The sequence below is a fragment of the Saccopteryx leptura genome, chromosome 1, assembly GCF_036850995.1.
Source record: "Saccopteryx leptura isolate mSacLep1 chromosome 1, mSacLep1_pri_phased_curated, whole genome shotgun sequence".
Classification (NCBI taxonomy): domain Eukaryota; kingdom Metazoa; phylum Chordata; class Mammalia; order Chiroptera; family Emballonuridae; genus Saccopteryx; species Saccopteryx leptura.
Window position 1 is genome coordinate 29,202,667 of NC_089503.1, and position 14,928 is coordinate 29,217,594.

At 39.8% G+C, this 14,928-nt stretch overlaps 1 protein-coding gene across 1 annotated transcript in view; it reads left to right on the top strand.

Moving 5' to 3' along the window:
- Positions 1-14,928, top strand: part of CSTF3 (cleavage stimulation factor subunit 3) — an 80,874-nt gene that overhangs the window by 55,513 nt on the left and 10,433 nt on the right. Inside the window, exons 5-15 of the mRNA XM_066363625.1 lie at positions 128-225; positions 1,529-1,595; positions 1,677-1,711; positions 1,797-1,923; positions 4,948-5,025; positions 6,098-6,260; positions 9,023-9,132; positions 9,472-9,588; positions 9,836-9,910; positions 12,842-12,985; positions 14,563-14,665. Coding sequence (XP_066219722.1) covers positions 128-225; positions 1,529-1,595; positions 1,677-1,711; positions 1,797-1,923; positions 4,948-5,025; positions 6,098-6,260; positions 9,023-9,132; positions 9,472-9,588; positions 9,836-9,910; positions 12,842-12,985; positions 14,563-14,665 — 1,117 coding nt within the window. The remainder of the gene's footprint in view (positions 1-127; positions 226-1,528; positions 1,596-1,676; positions 1,712-1,796; positions 1,924-4,947; positions 5,026-6,097; positions 6,261-9,022; positions 9,133-9,471; positions 9,589-9,835; positions 9,911-12,841; positions 12,986-14,562; positions 14,666-14,928) is intronic.

Below are 14,928 nucleotides of genomic sequence, written 5' to 3' on the forward strand. Positions count from 1 at the left end.
AGTTATTTGCCATTTGTAAGAAGATAAATTCATGAAAGGAGCTGAGTTTGTTCTTTAATGTTCTATTTCACTCACGTACCTGTGAAATTCAAGCGTGGGTTCTGATAATATTTTCTTGTATTTATAGCTATTTCAAAGATGCCTTATGAAGGTTTTGCACATTGATTTATGGAAGTGTTATCTTTCATATGTCCGAGAAACCAAGGGCAAACTACCAAGTTACAAGTAAGTTAAATCAGGATCTTAAGAATGCAAGTGGGCCAGACCTAAGGTGGAGCAGTGGATAACGTGTAGACCTGGGACGCTGCAAGTCACCAGTTCAAAACCCTGGGCTTGCCTGGTCAAGGCACTTATGGGAGTTGATGCTTCCTGCTCCTGCCCTCCTTCCCTGTCTCTCTTTCTCTCTCTCTCTCTCTCTCTCTCTCCTTTCTAAATATGAATAAAGTCTTAAAAAAAAAAGAATGTAGGGGATCCCCAGGCACAGTCAGTCCCACAGTAACTCACACCTTTTCTTAACTCCAGAGAAAGAACCAGGTTTGTTTTCAAACTTTTTTTTTTTTTTACAAAGGCAGAGAGAGAGACAGAGAAGGGGATAGATAGGGACAGACAGACAGGAATGGAGAGAGATGAGAAGCATCAGTCATCAGTTTTTCATTGCGACACCTTAGTTGTTCATTGATTGCTTTCTCATATGTGTCTTGACCATGGGCCTTCAGCAGACCGAGCAACCCCTTGCTCAAGCCAGCGACCTTGGGTCCAAGCTGGTGAGCCTTGCTCAAACCAGATGAGCCCGCACTCAAGCTGGCGACCTCGGGGTCTCGAACCTGAGTGCTCCTTATCCCAGTCCGACGTTCTATCCACTGAGCCATCGCCTGGTCAGGCTGTTTTCAAACTTAATAAAAAGCATTTTTTATTACTTGTCATGGCACCATGCTTGGCAGGTTATGATGCAGTGTGCTACTTAAGTATTCCAAGGCATCTTCGACAGTCTGTTGTTATGTAGTTGATATCTCCCCTCTGACTTTCGCCCGACATTGGTCTTGGTTGAATCTAAGTAATGGACCTTCCCAAATGCTACTTTTATATATAACACACAGGCAAGTTATGTCTAGAACTAGAATTCTATCTTCTTTTCCTCATTTTTTATTGTCTTATATTGAAGAGGAAGTTCTTCTCTAAATTTGACTTCAGAGTGAATAGATCTTCAGATGTAACTTACCTTCTTACACCAGATATTTTCACATTTTACTCTGCTACATATAAGATTAGGTAGCTTAAAGGATATAAAATAATTAAAGCCTGGGCCTTGCCTTTGATAAGCTCACAAGCAGTAGATAAAGGAAACAAAGTTAATGACATTGGCAAGCTAAACAAAAGAATGACTTTATATACTTGCAAAGATGACTACATTTTTGTTTAGATACACAAAAGCAGCAGATATTCAACTGCTGTCTGAGCATATGATCAGAAGTTTTGGTTGTTTTAAAAACACAGTTTTTTAAAGATATGTCTTTCATATTTATTTCAGAGAAAAAATGGCTCAAGCATATGACTTTGCCCTGGATAAAATTGGGATGGAAATAATGTCTTATCAGGTAGAGTTAAAATATTTTAAGTATATACAATTCATAAATTTGAAAATAAGAAATATATTAACACTTTATTTTATTTCTTAGATTTGGGTGGATTACATCAATTTCTTAAAAGGCGTGTAAGTATTTTTATAGTTTTTTTTTTCCGTGTGCCCAGTTGATTTAGCTCTGATATAATTGATGGCATTTTTTATCCAACACCAGGGAGGCTGTTGGATCTTATGCAGAAAATCAGAGAATAACAGCAGTTCGAAGGGTTTATCAACGAGGTTGTGTTAATCCAATGATCAACATTGAACAACTCTGGAGAGACTATAACAAGTATGAAGAGGTAAATTAGGCCAGAGTAGTTATAACCAAGCCATTTTAATTTTTATGCACTGTGGCCTTTCTGATACTAGGTACCTGGATATCAGTGCTGCATATGTCTGTTTTTGTGTTGATTATGAAAGAATCACTTTTAACATTTTTCAAGGTTTTGAGATTCTTATTGTTTAATTATTTTTTAGAAAATACTCTGAAAAAATTAAAATTCTAACAAAATTATCTTTATTCAATGCTAAACTATACCCCTTACAATGATACATACACATTGCCATTGATCTCTAATGAAATGGTACCTTTTTAGAATTGTTTTCCTAGTAGAAATGATCAGTTGGAACGCAGCTCTTTCACCTAGTAACAGATAGGATTGTTGGCTTGCATTTGTGAGATAAGGAGCTGCAATCCAACTTTTTTGGCTCATTAGCATATGCTTTAACCGTCTGATCTAATAAGTAAACATACATGCCAGCCCTGGCCAGTTTGCTCAGTGGTAGAACATCGGCTCGGCATGTGGATGTCCCGGGTTTGATTCTTGGTTGGGGCACACAGGCGAGGCACCCCTCTGCTTCACCCCTCCCCCTTTCTCTTCTGTCTCTCTCTCCCTCTCCTACAGTCATGGCTTGATTGGAGCGAGTTCGTCCTGGCTGCTGAAGGTAGGACTCCATGGCCTCCACCTCAGGCACCAAGAAGAGCTTGGTTGCTGAGCAACAGAGCAATGCCCCAGATGGGCAGAGCATCGCCTCCTAGTGGGCTTTCTACATGGATACTGGTTGGGGCATATGCAAGAATCTGTCTCTACCTCTTCTCCTCTCACTGAATAAAACAACTAAACAAACAAAAACCATACATGCCAAATAAACTTCATCATTAAAAGAAAGTTCCTCATATGTCCTCTCTGATTTGAAGAATTAGGTAGAGTATTGAAATCATTCAAATTTTTTGGTCCTGAGATTTTAATATTTCTAATTTTATTTTTTTCTAAGTGAGAGGAAGGAAGATAGACTGACTCCCACATACACTCTGACCAGGATCCACGCAGCAACCCCTGTCTGGGGCCAATGCTCTGCTAATTATGGGTCATGCTCGTAACCAAGCTATTTTTAGCAGCTAAGGCAAAGGCTCCATGGAGCCATCCTTAGTGCCCAGGGCCAATGCACTCAGACCAATCAAGTCATGGCTGTTAGAGAAGCAGATGGTCACTCTTCCTGTGTGCCCTGACCAGGAATCAAACCCGGGTCATCCACATGCCAGAACAATGCTCTACCACTGACCCAACCAGCCAGGACCTGGTCCTGAAATTTTAAAAATTATTGGAGACCACAAAAATTTTTTTTTTTTGTATTTTTCTGAAATGAGAAGCGGGGAGGCAGAGAGACAGACTCCCACATGTGCCTGACTGGGATCTACCTGGCATGCCCACCAGGGGATGATGCTCTGCCCAGCTGGGGCATTGCTCCATTGCAACTGAAACCATTCTAGCACCTGAGGCGGAGACCCTGGAGCCATCCTCAGTGCCCCAGCCAACTTTGCTCCAATGGAGACTTGGCTGTGGGAGGGGAAGAGAGAAAGAGAAAGGCAAGGGGGAAGGGTGGAGAAGAAGATGAACGCTTTTCCTGTGTGCCTTGACCGGGAATCGAACCCAAGACATCTCACGCCAGGCTGACACCCTGCCACTGAGCCAACCAGCCAGGGCAGGATATTTTTTAATCATTTAAATTTTGCAATAATAAACTCCTTTCATTTTAGCATAAGTAGCATTAAAACAAACTATTTTCCAAAACATGAAGAATATTAATGAGATGAATCATGTTGTGTTTTTGTGTTTTTTTTTAAGACTATTCATTTTAGAGAGGAGAGATAATAGAGATATAGAAAGAGAGAGGAGAGAGAGAGAGAGAAGGGGAGGAAGAGCAGGAAGCATCAACTCCCATATGTACCTTGACCAGGCAAGCCTAGTATTTCAAACCGGGAACCTCAGCATTCCAGGTCGATGGTCTGTCCACTGTGCCACCACACGTCAGGCTGAGTCTCACTGTTTTTGTATTTTTGCAAATGTCTTTAATATCTAACTTAATAGGAGACAGCTAGATTTTTCTATCTGCTTTTAAATTCAATATTTTATGATAGTCATGTAACCTCTGAAAAACTTCACTGTATATTTGTAAGAGAGGCAAATTATATCTTAGTATTATATAAAAATTGTTTTGATCTCATGCACCCACCTGAAATAGTGGTGGGATCAGGAGTCATGTGTCTAATCTTTGAGACATGAATGATACTGTTTATGTCTACTTGTTACCTCTGCATTTATTTTTTCCAGTTATGCAGACTTAGTTAGAAAAGGGCTTTTACTTATTTTATTTTATTTTTTAAATTATTTTACAGAGACAGAGAGAATCAGAGACAGGGATAGATACGGACAGACAGACAGGAATGGAGATGAGAAGTATCAATCATTAGTTTTTCATTGCGACACCTTAGTTGTTCATTGATTGCTTTCTCATATGTGCCTTGACTGTGGGCCTTCAGCAGACCGAGTGACCCCTTGCTCAAGCCAGCAACTTTGGGTCCAAGGTGGTGAGCTTTTTGCACAAGCCAGATGAGCCTGCGCTCAAGCTGGCGACCTTGGGATCTCGAACCCGTATCCTCCGCATCCCAGTCCAACGCTCTATCCACTGCACCACCACCTGGCCAGGCAGAAAAGGGCTTTTAGAACTAAGCCATGGCTATTCTTCCAGATGAATCTGTACCTCATCCTTTATTATTAGAATTTTGTATGAAATCATGTATGCTTTCCAAATCATTCCCTAACTTTAGAAGTTCATCATATATGGAAATTTATTTCCAGTTCATAACAAGCTTAAGCATATCTTCCTTGATCTTTGAAGCAATAATGTTATTGAACCTTTATTTTACTAACCAAAAAATATTTTTTAAAGAATTTAAAGTAAATTAATAAATTAACTATATTGTACTAATATTAAAATACAGTTCATTTAAAACATATATGTTTTCCTCTCTTTTTTCTTAGGGTATCAATATTCATTTAGCTAAAAAAATGATTGAAGATCGTAGCAGAGATTATATGAATGCTAGGCGTGTAGCAAAGGTATGAAATTCTGTCAGGCCACTTACTTTAATGATTGTTATGAATATGTTATTTACATAGAGCTTTTTCTATCACTGGTAGTCTTAAAGATAGTTAATTGCATTTTCTGAGCAGATGATATATTTGAAATGAAATACCTGTTTACAGACATGTTATAGGGCAAAATACAGAATTTGGAAGAAATTTTTCAGATATATTAACAAGTTGTAGAGATAAGGTTCCAACTGGAATTGATGAAATTCTTATCTTTCCCTCCCGTTTGCTCATATGTATCTGAACACTACTCTGTTGTCTGATAACAGCTCTTAGGGACACTCTTGTTTGGGAACATACTTTTCATTTATTGACACCGTGAGAAATTAGAGAAATAAGCCTAGTAATATAAACTATTGAAATTTTACAAAACAGTTTCACCAAAGATGGCAGTAATGATACCACCAGATTATCGGTCATGTTGATCTGTCCTGGAGAGTGACCTCTTAGATTACCTGTAGAGCAGGGGTAGTCAAACTTTTTATACCTACTGCCCACTTTTGTATCAATGTTAATAGTAAAATTTTCTAACTGCCCACTGGCTCCACAGTAATGGTGATTTATAAAGTAGGGAAACTTTACTTTATAAAATTTATAAAGCAGAGTTACAAGTTAAAGCATATAATAATAATGACTTACCAAGTACTTTATGTTGGATTTTCACTAAGTTTGGCAGAATAAATCTTTATAAAACAACTTACTATAGTTAAATTTATCTTTTTATTTATACTTTGGTGACTCCGCTACCACCCACCATGAAAGCTGGAAGGCCCACTAGTGGGCAGTAGGGACCAGGTTGACTACCACTGCTGTAGAGAGTGCCCAGGGGTATTATTTTCACTCAGTCCTGATAAACCTGTTCTTTGGTAGGTAATTCTCTATGATTTTTCTCTTTTCTCTTAAATAGTTTTTAGATTGTATTAACAAAGAAGTATTTGGAAGAAATAGGCATGTTAGCAAAATACCAAACTGATCAACTCCATCCTGTATATCTGAGTTGTTCCTGTGCTCACCACAGAATGCTAAATGCTTATTTTAGGAATATGAGACAGTAATGAAAGGTTTGGACCGCAATGCTCCTTCAGTGCCTCCTCAGAATACTCCTCAAGAAGCTCAGCAAGTAGATATGTGGAAGAAATATATCCAGTGGGAAAAGAGCAACCCTCTTCGTACAGAAGATCAGACCCTTATAACAAAAAGAGGTAATAAGATTAACCTCTCTGGTACTCCAATTGCATGTATGTTAGATTACCAAGGTTGTTTTTATCCCCAGCCTCTTTTTATGTTCTTCAGATTCAGTAATTTTATAAATCTATCTTCAGGTTCACTGAGCTTTGTTTTATTGTATTCAATCTATTATTAACCCATCTAGTGAATTCTTTTTGAATTTTTTTTTAATTTATTGATTTGGTTTTTTTTTTTAGAGAGGGGGAAGAGAGAGAAACATTGATTTGTTGCTCCACCCACTTATGCATTCATTGGTTGATTCTTGTATGTGCCCTGACCGAGAATCAAACTTACAACCTTGGCATACTGGGAGCACACTCTAACCAACTGAGCTACCTGGTCAGGGTCCATCTAGTGAGAATTTTATTTTATTTTTTTGCATTTTTCCGAAGCTGGAAACAGGGAGGCAGTCAGACAGACTCCTGCATGCGCCCGACCAGGATCCACCCGGCACACCCACCAGGGGGCAATGCTCTACCCATCTGGGGTGTCACTGTTGCATTCAGAGCCATCCTAGCGTCTGAGGCAGAGGCCACAGAGCCATCCTCAGCTCCCGGGCCATCTTTGCTCCAGTGGAGCCTCAGCTGCAGGAAGGGAAGAGAGAGACAGAGAGGAAGGAGAGGGGGAGGGGTAGAGAAGCAGATGAGCGCTTCTCCTGTGTGCCCTGGCTGGGAATCGAACTCGGGACTCCTGCATGCCAGGCCGATGCTCTACCACTGAGCCATCCGGCCAGGGCCTAGTGAGAATTTTTCATCTCAGATATTTTACTTTTCAGTTTTATAAATTTCCATTCTAGAAATTTTTATATTTTTTATGTTTCCTTTTCTTTGTTGTAATTCTATATCCAATATCATCTTTTTCTTTATATCCTTTCTTGAACAGTAGTTATACAATTCCTGTCTACTAATTCTAACATCTGGGCCTTTATATCCTTTTTCTTTATATCCTTTCTTGAACAGTAGTTATACAATTCTTGTCTATTAATTCTAACATCTGGGCCATCATAAGGTTGGTTTCTTTTTCTCTTAACTATGGGTCACATTTTCTTTTGGAAATTGTACAAATGTGCAAATGAAACACTGTAAAGCTAGATTTTGTTATTTCCTCTGAAGAATGTTGAGTTTTATTTTAGCAGGTAGTTAAATTATTGGCCAATCACATGGACCTTGTAGTTGCTTGTTTTTATACTGTTAAGATGGGTCTATTTTAGTTTTCCCCTTAATCTCAGGGTAAATTTCTTAGTCCTGAGACAGTCTTTACTCCTAAAACATAGTGGAAAGTACACGGTATTTACCCTAATTTCTAACTTGATGGGCCTCAAGTTCTAAACTTGGTCTCCATTACAGTGGGCAGCTGCTGAGATACCTATTCAGCTCTTTCAGCCTTCAGCTTTGCTTTCTTCTTGGGCTCTTTGTATTCTTTCCTGTGTACATATATTTTGGGGGTCAACTAAAGATTTGAGGACATTAGATGCCCAGATTTTCAGGCTCTACCTTCTGTGGCTCTCTCTTTTGGGGAATTTCTCCCTTAATTTTCAGCTGCTCTCATAGCCCAGAACTCAGCTTTACTTATCTCACGCCAGTAAGACGTCAGCATTTGACTTGAGTCCTAGGTATACCAGAACTGTACACATGGGGCTAAGCCATTGAGGGGGAAAGCCATTTTAAATATGGATCTTACCCACTGTGGCTCTGATTTTTTAAGGGCTCGATCTTCTCTGGTTTCTGTTCTTCCAGTCATTCCTCAGTGTCTTTAAATAGTTGCTTTTGTATTTTTCAGTTTATTAATTTTATTCTCAGGAGAGTTAATTCAATACAAATTACTGCCACTGCCAGAACTAGAATTTGGGTCTTTCAAAAATCCCTGTCTTGCCTTGCTCTCTCACCCATAGGCCTATACTGCGTTTGCTTGGTTTTGTTTTGCCTATACCATTTTTGTGTCTGCTCCTGACGTTCTTGCACTCCACTTCCTTAATTGTCTATTAATTCTAACATCTGGGCCATCATAAGGTTGGTTTCTTTTTCTCTTAACTATGGGTCACATTTTCTTTTGGAAATTGTACAAATGTGCAAATGAAACACTGTAAAGCTAGATTTTGTTATTTCCTCTGAAGAATGTTGAGTTTTATTTTAGCAGGTAGTTAAATTATTGGCCAATCACATGGACCTTGTAGTTGCTTGTTTTTATACTGTTAAGATGGGTCTATTTTAGTTTTCCCCTTAATCTCAGGGTAAATTTCTTAGTCCTGAGAAATGAGAATATGTCTCATCTGATCAGCTTCTATCCCTTTTTCATGTTTCCTTTAGATGTCAGTTCCCTAGTGAAACCTTTCTTGAGTCCCTAAACTATGTTAAGTCCTGCTGCTGTGTCAAGAGTGCCCTCTACTTTCCTCATCACAATACTTTCTACTTTTTATAATTGCTCTCTTAGTGTTGAGTTTTTTCAAAATAATGCAGACTGCTTGAGTATAGGAAGTCTTATTCACTGGTGTATTCATGGTGTCTTTCACATTCCTAGCATATAGTTGGTGCTCAATAAATATTAACTTAATAAATGATGGATGGATGGGGCTTGGGAGGATGATGGTGCCAGAAATCACTGAAGCTTTTTATTTCTAATTATCATTCATTATTGAGTGCCCTGTCTTGGTCTAATAATTTAATTGTGATGCTTGTATTGATTGTTTCATAAGTAATATTTATTTTAATTGAAGGTTGTAACTGTCCTCTTTCTTTAGTTATGTTTGCTTATGAACAGTGCCTGCTTGTGCTGGGCCATCACCCTGATATTTGGTACGAAGCCGCCCAGTACCTTGAGCAGTCGAGTAAACTGCTAGCAGAAAAGGGGGTAAGTATTCCTTTAGGTCTCTTTTGGTCTTTTTATGGTTTGGGTATAGGAATAACTTGCTAAAAATATAACATTGAATTTTGGTAATAAAAAATATGTGTTGAAAACTTTACGTCAATAGAATGAAAATATAGTGGCCGTTTTGTAATGTATTACAGTGATGAATCATTTAGAGTATTTGATGATTCTTCTGTTAAAATGATGGAATAAGTCTTTGGAATATTTTTTAAATCCAGAAATGCATATGTTTGCATATGTATATCCATAATGAGTATATATTTTATTCTCTTTCAGCTATATTAAAATTATTGAGAGTGAGCTTTACCTTTTTTCTCCTAGGATATGAATAATGCCAAATTATTTAGTGATGAAGCTGCTAATATATATGAAAGAGCCATAAGCACTTTATTAAAGAAGAATATGCTTCTTTATTTTGCATATGCAGATTATGAAGAGGTGGGTAAAAATATTTAGAACTTTCTTATTGTTGGACTTTTATTGCAGGACTGCATTTTTTTTCTGGTTGCCTGTTTGCCTAGGTAGACAAAGATGATGCAAAATGAACACTTATTAGTCCTCAGCTCATTATATATTTATGCTCAAAGCAGGTGCCATTGTGTGGTGCAGCCTCTGGATTCCTCAGAGCTCAAATCCTCCTTGCTTAGAGTATATATTTATACCCACTTCTTCTCTACCACCTTAGAGTCGCATGAAGTATGAGAAAGTTCACAGTATATATAACAGACTTCTGGCAATTGAGGATATTGACCCCACCTTGGTGAGTAACAATTACAAATCTCTTTCCCACATTTGTAGTCTACATTAACAAGTAATCAAACAAAATGTATGAATATACAGTAAAATTCACTGTTTTTATTATATAGTTCTATGAATCATGACCAATAATATTGAGTCATGGGCCACCATCACCAGAGATGGTTTTAATGGTGGGTGCATGGGGCACGTGCCCTGGTCCCCAACTTCTGAAGGGCCCAGCAAAACCCCAACTTGCCCTGGCCGGTTGGCTCAGCGGTAGAGCGTCGGCCTAGCGTGCGGAGGACCCGGGTTCGATTCCCGGCCAGGGCACACAGGAGAAGCGCCCATTTGCTTCTCCACCCCTCCGCCGTGCTTTCTTCTCTGTCTTTCTCTTCCCCTCCCGCAGCCAAGGCTCCATTGGAGCAAAGATGGCCCGGGCACTAGGGATGGCTCTGTGGCCTCTGCCTCAGGCGCTAGAGTGGCTCTGGTCGCAACATGGCGACACCCAGGATGGGCAGAGCATCGCCCCCTGGTGGGCAGAGCCTCGCCCCATGGTGGGCGTGCCGGGTGGATCCCGGTCGGGCGCATGCGGGAGTCTGTCTGACTGTCTCTCCCTGTTTCCAGCTTCAGAAAAATGAAAAAAAAACAACAACAAAAAAACCCCCCAACTTTACACTTTTTTCTAATGACAAGGGGCCCAATATTTTCTTCTCCCCCCGCCCCCCCCGGGCCTCACCAACCTTAATCCACCTCTGACCATCACAATTAAGGTATAAAACACTTCACCTGACCAGGCGGTGGTGCAGTGGATAGAGAGTCAGACTGGGACGTGGAGGGCCCAGGTTCGAAATCCCAAGGTTGCCAGCTTGACCATGGGCTCATCTGGCTTAAGTGTAGGCTCATTCAGCTTGAGCTGCGACTCACCAGTTTGAGCGCGGAGTTGCTGGCTTGAGCATGGAATCATAGACACTATGGTTGCTGGCTTAAGCCCAAAGATCGCTGGCTGGAAGCCCAAGGTCGCTGGCTTGAACCCAAGGTTGCTGGCTTGAACCCAAGGTTGCTGGCTGCTGGCTTGAGCAAGGGGTCACTTGCTCTGCTATAACCCCCCCCCCCTTGTCAAGGCACATATGAGAAAGCAATCAATGAACAACTAAGGAAACTAAGGAGACACAATGAAGAATTAATGCTTCTCATCTCTCCTTCTTGCCTGTCTGTCCCTATCTGTCCCTCTCTCTGTCTCTCTCTCTGCCCCTGTCACAAAGAAAAAAAGGTATAAAACACTTCAATCACTCCCCCAAAATTCCCTCTCGTGAGCCCTCTGTAGTCAGCCCTTACTCTTCCCAAACCCCTGACAATTACTGATCTGTTGTTGACTCAGTTTCTGTTTTTAATGCAGCCATATGAAACAGCTACAGTGGGGATATCTCGAAAGGCTTCCTCGTGATCATGGTCTGAAGCCACTTAGACCACATAATTATTGCATAATAAATATTTCTTTTTAAATAAGTGGAGGCAGGAGATAACAGCATCCTAAGAAGGGATTAGACAGAAATTCACTTTGTCCTAAATTCTGCTCTGTAATGGTTTTCTGTAACAGTGCATGGAGCTTTCAGTGGGACGGGGCGGGGGGCAGGCCAATGTGTGGGGCTCTAGACCCTCTGCCCCAAGTCAGCTATGGCTACACTGTCTTTCTGTTCAATTATATTGGCATTCCACTGCTCTTATTGCTGGCATTTAATAGTAATTTTTAAATTCATTTAGCAAACCGCTCTGTGCTAGATTTCAGCAGTGTGATGACAAATCAGATAAATTTTCTTTGCTCAAGAAACTCATAGTTGCCTGACCTGTGCTGGCGCAGTGGATCAAGCATTGACCTGGAACGCTGAGGTCACGGGTTCAAAACCCTGGGCTTGCCTGGTCAAGGCACGTATGGGAGTTGATGCTTTCTGCTCCTCCCCCGCCTCCTCTCTCTCTCTCTCTCTCTTCTCTAAAATGAATAAATAAATAAAATAAAATAAAAAAAAAAAAGAAGCTCATAGTTTATTCACTTATTCATCCATTTGTCAAAACTGGGTAAGAGTTTGACATCATCAAAACTGGGCAAATTGGGACCCTGCTCATTATCCAGAGACATTTTTCATTGAACAAATATCAAATACTAATCATGTATTTGGCACTTTGTAGGTGCTGAGTATAAAATGACTCATAAATAGTTTGCCAATAAAGTTACATTATATGGTCTTTGGAAAATAGTAGTGGGCTTTTAAAGCAATAAATTAAGAAAATATGAAGTTAAACATATTGTTAAGCATGCTTGTATTAGTTCAAAAAACTTGAGTGAACTAGGTGTTGGCATTCATTAATGGAATGTTTCCTAGTGGTTTCACTTTTATTCCCTCTGTAAAATTTAATTTGCATGAATTGGAATTACATAGTGGTGATGATAGTGCAACCTTTTAAACATACTAAGAAACCATTGAATTAATTGTATACTTTAAAGGGTAAATTTTGTGGCCTGACCTGTGGTGGCGCAGTGGGATAAAGCGTAGATTTGGAACACTGAGGTTGCTGTTTCGAAACCTCAGGCTTGCCTGGTCAAGGCACATATGGGAGTTGAGGCTTCCTGCTCCTCCCCCTTCTCTCTCTCTTCCCTCTCTTTCCTCTCTGAAAATTGAATAAAGTCTTTTAAAAAAAAGGGGGTAAATTTTGTGGTATGTGAGTGATATCTCAATTTTTAAAAAGTAATTTGCATGTATCTTTAATACCAGAATAAATTTGCTTGTGGATTTAAATAGTACAATATCTATCATCTTACCTTTTGATTTCTTGGGTATTCAAGATTTCTTTCATATACAGAAAATATATTAGCAGTAAATAAGGGAAGCCAGTTTTGGATGCTACACGGTTCACATTCTGCCTAATTTATAAAAAACAAATATTCGGTTTTGCACAGGTATATATCCAGTATATGAAATTTGCAAGAAGAGCAGAAGGTATCAAATCCGGAAGAATGATATTTAAAAAAGCAAGAGAAGACACCAGAACACGCCATCATGTCTATGTTACTGCAGCACTCATGGAGTATTACTGTAGTAAGGTAAGTACTGAAATAAAATACAGAGATAAAATCATTTCCTTCCTCTGAGATACATTAATTAAAAGAAAGGTAGTTCTAGTTTCTGTCATTAAACTTTAATTGTTCATATTTTAAAGGAATATACATAATTACATAGAATATTAATCCAAACCCCTACTGCCAGCTATTTCTGCCTTGTTAGACTCCACATTTATGAATCTAAACCCTCTTGAGTGGTTTTTAGCTCAGCAATTTTTACTTAATATGATTAAAAAATTTTTTTTTCTTTTTTAAGCAAGAAAGAGAAACAGAGACAGGAAGGAAGTGAGATGAGAAGCATCAACTCATAGTTGCAGCTCCTTAGTTGCTCATTGATTGTTTCTCATATGTGCCTTGACTGGGGGCTCCAGCTGAGCCAGTGACCCCTTGCTCAAGCCAGTGACCTAGGGCTCAAGCCAGTGACTATGGGGTCATGTCTATGATCCTACACTCAAGCCAGCGACCTCAGGGTTACTCACCGGGGTCCTCAGCATTCCCAGTCGACTCTCTGTCCACTGCACTACCACCTGATCAGGCTTCATTTTATTTCTTTTTTTTTTTTTTTTTTTGTGAGAGAGAGAGAGAGAGGCAGGAGAGAGAGACAGAATGCGCTACTTCTGTATGTGCCTGGACCTGGTAATCAAACAAATGAGCAACCTCTGCACCAGGGATGGTGTTGTCCAGCCAGGGCTTCTTTTTTTTTTCTCCAGAGAGACAGAGAGAGGAAGGGAAAGAGATGGGGGTGGCAATGGGAGCATTCATTTGTTGTTTCACTCAGTCTTGCACTCACTGGCTGCTTCTCATGTGTGACCTGACCAGGGATCGAACCCGCAACCCTCTTGTTTCAGGATGATGCTCTTAACCGACTGAGCTAACCAGCCAGGTCCTATCTTCTTTTTTTTAATTAATTAATTAATTTATTTATTTTTAAGATTTTATTTATTCATTATAGAGAGGAGACAGAGAGAGAGAGAGAGAGAAAAGGGGGGAGGAGCAGGAAGCATCAACCCCCATATGTGCCTTGACCAGGCAAGCCCAGGGTTTTGAACCGGCAACTTCAGCGTTTCCAGGTTGACGCTCTATCCACTGTGCCACCACAGGTCAGGCTATTTATTTATCTATTTATTTCAGAGACAGAGCGAGAGTCAGAGAGAGGGATAGATAGAGACAGACAGACAGGAATCGAGAGAGATGAGAAGCATCAATCATCAGTTTTTCGTTGCAACACCTTAGTTGTTCATTGATTGCTTTCTCATATGTGCCTTGACCGTGGGCCTTCAGCAGACCGAGCAACCCCTTGCTCAAGCCAGCGACCTTGGATCCAAGCTGGTGAGCTTTTTGCTCATACCAGATGAACCCACGCTCAAGCTGGGGACCTCAGGGTCTCGAACCTGAGTCTTCCGTATCCCAGTCCGACGCTCTATCCACTGCGCCACTGCCTGTTCAGGCCCTATCTTCTTAATGTACCTTGTCATGGTTAGGTATTAAGTTTTAATATCCTTTTGAGTATCTTGTCTGACATTTCATGAAAATCAGTACTTCCTTCTCTTTATTTCTAGGACAAGTCTGTTGCCTTTAAGATTTTTGAACTGGGGCTAAAGAAATATGGAGACATTCCAGAATATGTTCTGGCCTATATTGACTATCTTTCTCACCTCAATGGTAAGTAGATTCTAGATTTATACTGCTTAATATTAAGCCATCAGTGTCATTCTCTTAAATGATGTTGCTGAATTTTATTTCCTTCTTGAGTATGTCATCACACCAAAACCAGGCACTTCATAGCCACTTGAGAAATATTTATGGCCTGTCAACCATGAATTTATATTTATTGAAAAATGGTAGATGCCTTTGATTCTGCAGAATGGTCTTTAATACATTACCAGTAAAGTCTCTTCAGTAGTAGGATAACACTGCAAATTTAG